The sequence below is a fragment of the Carassius auratus genome, chromosome 29, assembly GCF_003368295.1.
Source record: "Carassius auratus strain Wakin chromosome 29, ASM336829v1, whole genome shotgun sequence".
Taxonomy (NCBI): Eukaryota; Metazoa; Chordata; class Actinopteri; order Cypriniformes; family Cyprinidae; genus Carassius; species Carassius auratus.
Genome location: NC_039271.1, coordinates 1,773,513 through 1,785,782, shown reverse-complemented (window position 1 = coordinate 1,785,782; position 12,270 = coordinate 1,773,513). Strand labels below are relative to the sequence as shown.

Sequence of the window (12,270 nt, the reverse complement as noted above, 5' to 3'; positions counted from 1 at the left end):
AGCGCTCACAAATCTTTCTGCAGCGTCGTGAGCTGAGCGCCAAGAGCGATTTTTTGACGCTCTCGATGCCGGCGGTGTGAACGCACAGGCTTCGGCTATGGCTGTAGTGTTGTTGTGAAAGTAGGGTCGGAGCATAGAGACTATGCCGTTTCTCGTTTGCCAATTCACTTTATTGAGGCATACTGCCCCCATCTGTTATGGAATGTGGAGTGTGACTTGATTTTTTTGCCAAACATTACAGATGGCACCTTTAAGCATTACATGCGAAATTAAATCGAACATTTTCTAAATTCAGTAGGTTTCCTTCTGAAATACAGTAATAAAAATCACCCGCTCTGGTTTTTGAAACTCTGCAATGTAGTAATTTTAAACCATAAAAAAGCCAATTTTTCTTTTCTTTTTTTTTTTTCTTTTTTTTACCAAATTGTGCAGCCCTACAAGTTCTGCAAACCTGGTGTTGTATTTATTATTATTATTTATTAATACCTTTTGGCCTTCTTTCCAAATAAAGAAAATGTTTGTCTGAAAAGGTTTGGATTTTGGGTGCCCTATACAGGAAATTAATGTAAAAACATCCAGGGTCTGCAGCACCATGGTGCCCTGTACATTACATCAATGTAAAAACATCCAGGGTCTGCAGCACCAGTGTGTCCTGTACATTACATTAATGTAAAAACATTCAGTGTCTGCAGCACCACTGTGCCCTGTACATTACATTAATGTAAAAACATTCAGTGTCTGCAGCACCAGTGTGTCCTGTACATTACATTAATGTAAAAACATTCAGTGTCTGCAGCACCACTGTGCCCTGTACATTACATTAATGTAAAAACATTCAGTACCTGTAGCACCAGTACTATATGCATAAATGAATAAAAATAAATAAAACATACAGCCCTGGTATGACATTAATTGTTTTTACTGGAGGAAAAATAGGAAAATAACAGCTAATAAAATTGGTGTCTTATCTCCATCCTGCCACCAGAGGTCAGTCAAAGACCAGCAAACAAAAGGCTACTATGTTTAGAAATTATGGCATTTACAAAACTGACAAAAATAAGTTTTCTATGTGCTTGTGTAAAATTTATTGTTTCTTTTCTATTTGGTTTTCTCAAAAAAGTACATCCATCTCCTTGTTTCAGTTTCCTGTTTAATCACTTTCCTATATTTTGCTGGCTCATTAATATTCAACAAACAATTGCTATTCAGGACAGAAATCCACATTTAAAAAGCACCAGCATCTATTAAGTTCAGGATATCTTTGGTCTAAAAAGTTAATAGTAACTAAAGAATTAGTACTAGTTCTATTTTTTTTTTTGTTTACAAGGAGTGTATAATTAAATACTAGTCACTATTGGAATAAATACTATCTAATGATTAACTAGTATCTAATGAATAAGTACTAGTAACTTTACAAAGGACACTAGTAGCTAAAGAATAAGTACTAGTACTTAATGGAAAATATACTAGTATCTAAAAAATAAGTACTGGTAATATGAAATCCATCCATCCATCCATCATCTTCCGCTTATCCGGGGCCGGGTCGCGGGGGCAACAGTCTAAGCAGAGACGCCCAGACTTCCCTCTCCCTAGCCACTTCTTCCAGCTCTTCCGGGGGGACCCCGAGACGTTCCCAGGCCAGCCGGGAGACATAGTCCCTCCAGCGTGTCCTAGGTCTTCCCCGGGGCCTCCTCCCAGTGAGACGTGCCTGGAACACCTCCCTGGGAAGGCGTCCAGGAGGCATCCGAAATAGATGCCCGAGACTCGGCAGACTCACAGACTCGGCAGACCCAATATGAAATATGTAATATGAAAAAAGAAAAGTACGGTTTATAGATTAAATGTTGTCACGGCTTTCCATAGTCGCAGTCAGGAAATTCTAGTCAGAGATGTAAAAAAGGAAGGCAAGGAATAAAGTTACCCATCAATAATGCATAAACGACCCGTAATATAACTGAATATTTAGCAATAAATCTAGATTGATCGAGAAGGATGACTCAAATCAGAAAGATTGAGAAGCTGATAGCCATGGACATGAGCGAGAAGTTCTGGAGGAATTTGTTACCTTCTATAGGCTACTGAATATTTTCAGATGAAAGCATACTACACCACTTATTCAAACGCAATCAATCTCTCCATTTCTTCAAATTCAATCTCTTCATTTCTTAAATTATCCTTTGACTATTTTCTGGCCCGCCATAAAAACGTATAAACCATAAAATGCAATACAGTACATATATGATTGAGAAATGAACACATAAACTTTCTTCAAAAGCATGATGATCATATCTGATACTCGCAGTCACAACAGAAACAGGATTATAGTATATATATATATATATATATATATATATATATATATATATATATATATATATATTAGGCTAGTGACAAATGGTCAAAAAGTGCTTTAGTTTTTGAGATACCCCTACCGGAGATAGAACTAAACCCAACAATGTTTTTCTTCATCTCTAAGGTCTCCCATATATGAAATGGATTCTTGGCTAAAAATATTTTACTGCTAAGATTTTTAATTTAACAGATATTGTTATACACCACAAAACCAATAAAGGACTAAAATATAGGCTGTCCGTATGGGAGTTAAGGCATATCAACTAATGCAGATCAATCACACAAGCTCTGAGAGCTTTGAAACTTGACCTGTTTGTAGTCAGAAAGATGATTTAACTACTAGAAAAGACTGGATGTGAATATCTTGATGTATGGAATAAATAGACACATGTAAACACATATCTACAATAAGCGGACATGCACAAATTTAATATCTATGCAGAGTGTTTTCATTTACTTTGTGCTTGCTTTGCCTGGGATTATCATAGAAACAGATATAATAGATTATTGGAAAGGTGAGGTGGTGCTGAATCCAGCAATACCAAATATGTAAATATTGCATGACAAATAGGAGTGCTCTTTCACTCAATGAATGAGGTGTCCAAAATGAAAGAACACTGGACAAAATAGTCTCAAGTCCAAATCACATTATCAGTGGTGAGAAGAATGTTGACAAATTAATTGTCACTGCAAAGTAACTTACATTAGGTAAGTGCTGATCTATATTTATGTTACATTTAATAATGATACATTTCATAAGACACAGTATATTATACAATTCATATGAACCACAGATGCAATTGAATCAGGTTAACATTGGAATGGAACGCCTTTATTAAAATATCGTCACTGTCGGGCAGAATCCTTGCATGTCCAAATTTTGTCTATTTCATATTTTTTCACAATTCAATGCTATTGGTAAAACCCCACGTGGTAAACAATCTAAAGTGTTGAAGATAGATTGAGAGCAAATCTCTTAACTCCATTGGACACTTCAACTGTCTGAGAATCCTCGTAACGCCACCTCTTCTTCACTCCGCGGCAGGAACTTCCACGGCATTTTGTGTCCTCAGGATTTAAAGTCGCAACGATTGAGAAATCCTCGTCGAGCAACACACAAAGCAAGCCTTAACTCTGATTTTATCTATTTTAAACTATGATATCAGTTATTGATGTATTTTAAATGTCTACTTATTACTAGTGTATTTATATAGCACATTTCATACACAATGGTAATTCAAAGTGCTTTACATAAAATAAAGTAAAATAATCATGAAGAAAAATAATAAAAATAAATACAAGCAATTTTAAAACTTTTAAAATTATAAAAAAAAACTACTTAACTAAAATGAATTTAAAAACAGTTAGAAAATGATTTTACATAAAAAACAGTGAAAATATAGTGCAATCAGTTCGGACATTGCACAGTGCTCATTCAATAAATGTACAGCTAAACAGATGGGTTTTGAGTTTAGATATAAATGTGACTATTGTTTTAGCACATCTGATCTCTTCTGGAAGCTGATTCCAACTGCAGGCGGCATAGTAACTAAAGGAGGACTCCCCTTGTTTTGTGTGAAGCCTTGGTATTTCTAACTGACTCGATCCTAGTGATCTGAATGCTCTGTTAGGTTTATATTCAGTGAACATATCTGCAATATATTCCTGATAAAAAGTTTTTTCGAATTCCCTCCGAAAAGGATAGCGAAAAATGAAAGAAATGGTTGCTTGCAATTAGGCGATTGAGCCTGCAGCTTCTGATCGAGTTTGTGAGGCACATTTTGTTCATGGTAAGTCTTATTGACTATGTATTTATAGAAGATTGAATAAAAATAAATAAAACTGAGTCAAATCAACCGAGTCATATGTTTTCGCTTTCTGATTCAGGTGTCCCAAACCGCAATCCACAGCACCCAGACAATGTTCCTCACATCATTCTGTAGCTGTGCTTTGCTGCAAGCCTCACCAGTACATGCAGCATTTGTAAGTCCTATCCTGACAGCTGCTTCTACTTTAAACATTAAACCTGCTACACGACTACATGTTTCTCCAAGCCTGGATTTGAAAGAAGGAGAAATGTGTAAGCTGTGATATACAATTTTTCACCATTAGTACAGATGCCATTGAAAGTCTCACACTGAAAACAATTGAATTGGTACAACAGTCACTACATTTTCAGTAAATAAATAAGTAAATAAGAACACTGATCAATGAAGACTTAACCGGCTTTGCAGTCGCAGTGAGCAGTGATTATTTCGCCGTTCTCTTTGGCGATCACCCACGGGAGATGCAAATCATGCTGTGACTCTGCTAGGCCAGGTCTAACCTCTGCTTTTAGCATGATCACTGCTTTCTGTTTGGCAGAAAAGATCGGCCCAACTTTTCGAGAAACAGAATAATCATAGGCCTTCAGACTTTTGAAAGCCTTTAATCTTTCATGAGTGAAGGGTCCAGGGGTTTCTATTAAATAAGAATAAATGTCTCCCCAGCAGATTGGTGGCCAAGACATGGGCGAGTCGGACCAACGTTTTTTGTCATCCCAGATCTCATATGGCATTTGAATAGCTTCGATTTTGTCACCAATACAAATTTTGAGCTTTTCTCCAAACCTCCTCCGGTCTTCAGATGTTAAAGTGCTTATATATTGAGGATTTTGCCCGCTAAAGGTCCGTTCACACCAAGAACGATAACTATAAAGATAACGATAAAGATATAGTTCTAAAAATCGTTCTCAATATTAAAGAATAGCAGAGTCCACACCATAACTATAACGATAAAGGCACAGAGAAACGATATCGTTGGAATCACTTTCAGAACGATTTTTTTCCCCCTGATTAACGATAAAACATTGCCAACCAATCAGAATCAATCCTGCTGTAATGAGCTTGAGAATTTAAAGCAGCAGACGTGCCGCGTCTGCTTAAAATACACAGACAATATCGTTCGCTGGTGTAGACGCTAATATCGTTATCTTTATAGTTATCTTTATAGTAATCGTGCTTGTGAACGGGCCTTAACTCACTTGAAAGTGCTCATTGCGTCTTTACAGCCCGCCATACTGTTTGTTTTGTTGCCACACAACCACTCGCGTGTGCGTACAAAGATGTCATCAAAGATCCTCCTATTGGGCTGTAGTAATTTGGAGATAAGGCTAGGTAAATTTGGGTATCATCAGCATAGCTGTGATAGGCAATTTGGTTCTTTCTGATTATTTGACTTAGTGGAAGCATATACAGGCTAAACAAGAGCGGTGCAAGAATTGACCCTTGTGGCACTCCACATGTCATGGACGTCCACTTAGACTTATGCTCTCCTAGACTCACATAATAGCCTCTCCCTTCTAAGTATGACCTGAACCATTTGAGTACCATCCCAGAAAGCCCAACCCAGTTTTCCAGTATCTGTAGAAGTATGTTATGATCGATAGTACTAGGGTTATTATTACTAGGCTTATTATACATGTGCATTGAAGTTTTAAAATGTATCTAATTTCTAATTCTACTTGTACTGAATTAAATGTTTTGGATACCAGCATTAAATTATTGTTTTTATTATTATTTTACTGACTCAAAGTTGGCACTGTGCATGTAAAATGCCCCAAGTACGCTAACAGGTTTTATTTATGGGAGATACTGGCGCCAAGTAAGCCTATCTTTGCATAACTCTCTGTTTTTTTTTTTTTTTTTCATTTCTTACAATAACGAATGAAAATCGTTAGGTAAGATACATTTGAGTAGGCTTGTTTTGTTAAAAATCCATAGCTGTAATGCTTCGGTAATGCTCCACACAGCTGTAATGCTCCACACAGCTCACGCTGAAAAGCGACGCAGTGCCTTACTCGGAGACTGGCCCCATTCTCTCTTGCACGGCTGCTTCACTAGCATCATCGGATGCGGATCAGAATTCGGGAGTTAAGACCGCAGTTTGAGCCAGTGGCTTGAATTGATATGGCTCAGGCCCTGGCCCTGTGTCCTCAGACACCTCAACATCCTCCACTTCAGGTGAAGGTGGGGGAGAAAAGTCCTCTACTTCAAATGAATGCTCTGTTGCAAAACTACTTGCGTCACTAGAGTCACTCTCCATTTTAGCGACTCTAACAGCAGCTGTCAATTAATCTGTCACTGAGGGTCTCAGGTTCACGCCCCACCGGCTCAGCCCTGCCCTTGGTCTATCTCCGCTGTGCTCTGCCCACTTTTCAGCATTTTTCAAATATTGCCAGTGGGTGGAGTCAGGCTCTGACCAGGGGTTTAGTTACCCCTTAAAGCCTTATCTCTTGTCAAAAGGCTCGACACGACCGCAGACTTTGATGAACACTGCTGGCAGCAGCGACGTCTGTGTCTGTATCATTCTTATCAATGAGTGCATAACCTCGTATCTCCCCGCTCCCAAGTCATAAAAATCTCGTATCTCAGATTAAACATGATTTTGTCCCACCCTCTTTGTTTTTTGATGATGGAAGCATAAAGAAGACAACAGCAGCTGCCAAGTGTAAAAGAACCATCAGCATATATCATTGATGGCATGGATCTTCTTCAAATGCTCAATGATTCAGCCTTTCAAACATACAATGACCTGGGTGAGTGTGTCTGGAAAAAGATCGCAACTTTAATGGGAAAGGAAGGTAACAGCTGTGTTGTTATAGTTTTCGATAGATATGACCACCAACACTCAATCAAAGATCTTGAAAAACAAAGAAGAGGCACCAAGATGGGCATCCTAGCACCAACCTGGATGAGCTGAGGTATCAGCAGCAAATCTACCCCCAACAGAAGATGGCTACCCCCACCTGGCCAAAACTCTTCTCTGGAACCCAGTTGGTAGAGGATGGAGGCTCAGAGAAGGTGGCTGCATTTAATCTGTGATGTTCCAGAAGGCACCAGCACCTAAAGGAGTTAGAGACCTCACCCACCTCTACTGTAAAGACGGAAACTGTGCCAATGCCACCAAATGCCAGTGTCTTTCTGTGGGCTTGACCTGCACAGGGTTTTGCTCTTGCCCTGACTGTCCAAATAAGACCCACTTTGTCACTGATGACAATGTGGATGAGTGGTGTGTTGCAGTTGTAACATCATGGGGGGTTGACCCCAAAATGTTTCAAGAGGGTCTGGCTGCAGGCTTGTACTTGCACTTTCAGACTTGGACACTCAGACATTTGCACTTCCGCCAGTGACATCACTTTCAGTCTTTATTTTTAATTTTGTTTATTTTTTTTATTACTTTTCATTTTAATTTCCCAACATTTTATAAAGCCAGGTGGTGAAGACAAGAAAAAAGAAACTAAATTACAATGTCACTTGCAATTGCTACTTGAACTCTCCGCTACCTGTGACATCACTTGCAATCAACACAAATCGTGCATGTTGCCAATGGAGACAAGACGCTGTGGTGGTGATTAAATTATTAAAACTAATTTAGTACTATAACGTACAGGGTCCTGCAAGAGAAAGACAAGATCGGCAAATCCATGGCCAGAACACCAGAATATGAAAATTTGCACAAAGTCTCTAGCTAAGCGTAGAAAAAAAAACACTTAACATGGCTTAATATATTAAGATGCTATTAAAATAGCAAATTAAATGTACAGTTCATTAATATAAGGAATATGTATATAGTATTTTCCTCACATACTGCAAAATGTGGCATAATGAACATAGATGAGAAAGGCCAAACTCATGCTTCTCTACATTAACCTACATTATGTGTTTTATTTATAATGATTTTCTATAGGAGGAAAACGTTTAATGTACAATTTAACACACTGCGTTCTGTACTCATCTGCTTGCCTGTACAGAGTTGATCCTTTTAAAATCACTTAATGCATAATGCCCGTTCATATTTGCTGCTCTGTATATTTAGAGTCAACAACAAGACATATAGCCTAGGCCTACTAAATTGTCTTTATCATCTTAGTCTGTTATTAGGCCACATTAAGCGTTATGTTGTATGGGAGGACAAAGTTTGCACATTGTGTTCATAGCCATCTGCGTGCCTTGTAGTACATTGAATAATAACTATATATCGAATTTGGTCTTTTAATTGAACTTAATGTGTCTGAATACATTATGCCACATTAAGTGTTAGTTTTTTTCTACAGGAGGAAAACGCTTAACGAAAGACTTTGTGCATTGCGTTCATATTCTGCTGTTCTGTGGCCAAGGTCTGTGCTTGTCTTTTTCTTGCAGGACCCTGTACGTTATAGTACTAAATTAGTTTTAATCGTTTAATAACAACCACAGCGTCTTGTCTCCAGTGGCAACATGCACGATTTGTGTTGATTGCAAGTGAAGTCACAGGTAGCGGAGAGTGCAAGTAGCGATTGCAATTGATATTGTAATTTAGTTTATTTTTTCTTGTCTTCGCCACATGGAAACTGTTATAAAATGTTGGGAAATTCAAACAAAAAGTTATCAATAAATAGAACAAAATAAAAAATAAAGACTGCAAGTGACGTCGCTAGAAGAAGCAGTGTCTGAGAGTGCAAGTCTGCAGCCAGACCCTTCTCCAATGGATACCAAAAGCAGTTGATGTTCCAAATGGTTGCTGCTAGAAAATAAACTAAACAGCCTGAGAAGACAGGGCTCATTTCCTTGAAGAGTGTTTGTTTCTTTAGTTAGATTGCCATTTGTTTTATTTAAGACAGTAATTTAAGTTGTATTGTGTGAAGTTAAGTTATAGTTTTATTAAAAAGTTCATTAAGTTAAAACTCCTGGTCTCCTGTTTGTGCTATGGTAAGGTGTTATCTTTCGATTTCAATCTTTGTTTCCATATAGTACAAGGTGTCATATTAAATATTTTTTGATGTCTCTTATATTTGAATTTCTCAACATTCTCCTCACCACTGATAATGAATGGGTTTGGACTCAATTATGTCAGTGTTCCATTTTCATTCATTTTGGACACCTCATACATTGAGTGACAGAACACTTCTCTTTTATCATATATTTACATATTTGGTATTGCTGGATTCAGCACAACCCCACCTTTCCAACAAGCTATCATATGTGTTTCTATGATAATGCCAGGCAAAGCAAGCACAAAGTAAATGAAAACATTCTGCATAGATATTAAATTTGTGCATGTCCGCTTATTTTAGATATGTGTTTACATGTGTCTATTTATTCCATACATCAAGATATTCACATCCAGTCTTTTCTAGTAGTTGAATCAACTTCCTGACTACAAACATGTCAAGTTTCAAAGCTCTCAGAGCTTGTGTGATTGATCTGCATTAGTTTATATGCCTTAACTCCCATACGGACAGGCTATATTTTAGTCCTTTATTTGTTTTGTGGTGTATAACAATATCTGTTAAATTAACAATCTTAGCAGTAAAATATTTTTAGCCAAGAATCCATTTCATATATGGGAGACCTTAGAGATGAAGAAAAACATTGTTGGGTTTAGTTCTACCTCCGGTAGGGGTATCTCGAAAATTCAGGGGCATTGTCACTAGCCTATACATATAAAGTCCAGTTTGTGTTTGTCTGTAAGTGTAAGTGTAATTGCTAATAAAGATTTCACAACTTGAATTTGGAGCCTTTACAAATTCACCAAAAGACCCTTTACAAGCTAAAACAACAGAAGGCACGTAGTAAATTGTGTTAATTATGTTGAGAATTTAGAAACCTTAGAAATGTGTCTTACAATTCACAGGAAAGGTTGTTGCTTCTTTTGGTATTTGTTTGGCAGTTTCAGCGTTTTGTGCTCATAATGTTAAATCATGATGTCAATTTTTGTATAAATAAATGCACAATTGTTTATGACGCAAAGATCCATTACTTTATTAACACACACAGGATTTGATCCATGAATTACATTTAAAATGGTTATGGTGACGTAAGTCACTTTGAATTAAAAGCATCTGCTAAATCATATAAACATTTAGCAATGGACAAATTCATTGAGGAAAGAAAACAATCATTCAGTTTTAGGAAGAACATTTTTCTCATAGTAACCAGCGTTGGTTATATTTCCGGCAGGTCTGTACTGGCCCACGACAAAAACTGTGTTTCCATCAGTCGCCATACCTACTCCGAGCTCAGTGGATGATTTCCACACGACCTGAGTGAAATGCCCTGCAAATATATAAAATGTGTATTTATATATACAACTAGACAGAATTAGAGTAAGCCAATAATAAGAAATGTCAATTCATTACATCTTTGTAATGTCATAGTCAAATGAAACTATTTATTCCCGAAATGATCATTACCTGTTTTGGGCTGATTTCCTGATTTAGTAAAGTCGTAATCCTTGATCTCACTGTACCAACTGTCTACAGCCTCCTTCCCTAAGATACACAAAATAAGAAATATCTTCAGTGTGATGTGCTCAGTGCTGCATCCACAATTGTACTTAAAAAATATATATAAATGTAAATTCATGTAATGTGAATTGGGTGTTTCTTTTATTTTTGTGAATGAATCCTACTGAGTCTATACTTTTCCACATTTGAATTTATTTACAGACGCTTTACGTAATTATTAAGCTGCAGATTTTACCTGTGGGTGTCTTTTTCTCAGAACTGAAGGAATAAAACACATTCTCCCCATCATCTGTGTCACTGTGGCCCAATGTCCTTTGGCTCAAGATATGATCCGCCCACTTTTGAGCAGCAGTGCACAGCTCGTCATTGTACGTCAGCTCTGGGGCTTGATGCTGCTTCCTGTACTGGTTATGGGTCTCCAGGAACTCCTGCTTAAAGCTTTCATCTGTGGAGAATCATGCAAACACCACCAGCCCTTTATACATAAAACTCATAAAGATACATAAAGTTGCAAAATTGCCTAAACTTTTCATCAAATTTACAGAAGGTCAAATCAAGTCACACTTGTATCACTTTACACAATACAGATTGTAGCAGAAGCTTCACAGTGATACAAAAAATAAATAAAAAAGGTTTGCAAAGTTGCAGAGTGGTTTTCTTTACAGCCTCTGTTTAACTCTATAAGCAGCTCTAAGGAAGCTAATAGGGTCAATATTCAGCTCAAGTACTGTAGGTTCGGTGTTGATTCAGTTTAGTTCTCGAATAGTGCAAACTTCATAGCTCTACAGAAAGCAGTAGTGTGATTCGGCTCAGCACTGATTCGATTCACTTGATTCAAAACAGTGCTGATATATCACGGAGTTCATTAATTATGAATCACTTTAACTTTTTCACTTTTATTTCAGCTTCACTTTTTTTAATTCAATTCAAGTATAGAAACCGAGCTAGACATTGACACTATTGTCTTTTGTAGAGCTGCTTTAAATAGTGTCAGTGTATTGAAACTGATAATATTACAGAATATAAAGTGTCTTTTAAACCCTAAGATGACTGAATGAAGATCTATCCAGAATATAGATTTATCCAGTCACTTTAGTTTAGTTTTTGGCATTAAATCAGCATTTTGAAAACGTTTTAAATAAAAAATCCTGCTTGAAATTAATACAGAAATGCATATTGCACATAGCGCACAAGACCCACCTGCCATTGCTTCCAAAGTATGCTGTAAAGAACAAGGATAGATATTAATATTCACATTATAGTTATCATTTCATTTTATAATCTAAATGTGGCATTTCACCTTCTCTTTGAGCTGTAAGGATGTTGTGTACCCACTCTGGCTTCAGCTGGTAGTTTAAAGCTATGGGCACAGATGGTGTGTATATATACGTTTGCCGTTATCTCCTCCTCCGCCTCCACCTCCCTCCTTTTCATTTAATCTGAAGGTGAAACTGGTCCCACTAGTTGAGGAGCGAAAGTAATGTCCATCAGTTTGATTTCCTAGAATCTTGGCACACGTTTTTGTAATAGTTTACTGTTTACTGTGTGCTGTGTGCGTGCATGCATGTGCGTGCATAAAAGAGAGCAAAAAGAAATAGTGTAGGATACCTGTTGATTAGAGATAAATGTGAAAGACTTATGGAAAAAAAGTA

General features: G+C 37.3%; 1 protein-coding gene across 1 annotated transcript; it reads right to left on the bottom strand.

Moving 5' to 3' along the window:
- Positions 1-10,113: 10,113 nt before the first annotated feature.
- On the bottom strand, positions 10,114-12,051 carry LOC113048590 (Golgi-associated plant pathogenesis-related protein 1-like). The gene is made up of 5 exons (XM_026210461.1): positions 11,919-12,051; positions 11,819-11,840; positions 10,854-11,063; positions 10,565-10,642; positions 10,114-10,427 (listed from the first exon to the last, which is right to left on the bottom strand). The coding sequence occupies exons 2-5, from the start codon at positions 11,823-11,825 to the stop codon at positions 10,270-10,272; spliced, it is 453 nt and encodes a 150-aa protein (XP_026066246.1). The 5' UTR covers positions 11,826-11,840; positions 11,919-12,051; the 3' UTR covers positions 10,114-10,269.
- Positions 12,052-12,270: the final 219 nt, after the last annotated feature.

Excerpts from the sequence above, each read along its gene's own strand:
- LOC113048590 (XM_026210461.1), bottom strand. Across the intron at positions 10,643-10,853 it reads TGAGAAAAAGACACCCACAG|GGAAGGAGGCTGTAGACAGT; the intron begins GTAAAATCTGCA and ends TGTGTATCTTAG. Across the intron at positions 10,428-10,564 it reads AGGAAATCAGCCCAAAACAG|GGCATTTCACTCAGGTCGTG; the intron begins GTAATGATCATT and ends ATATATTTGCAG.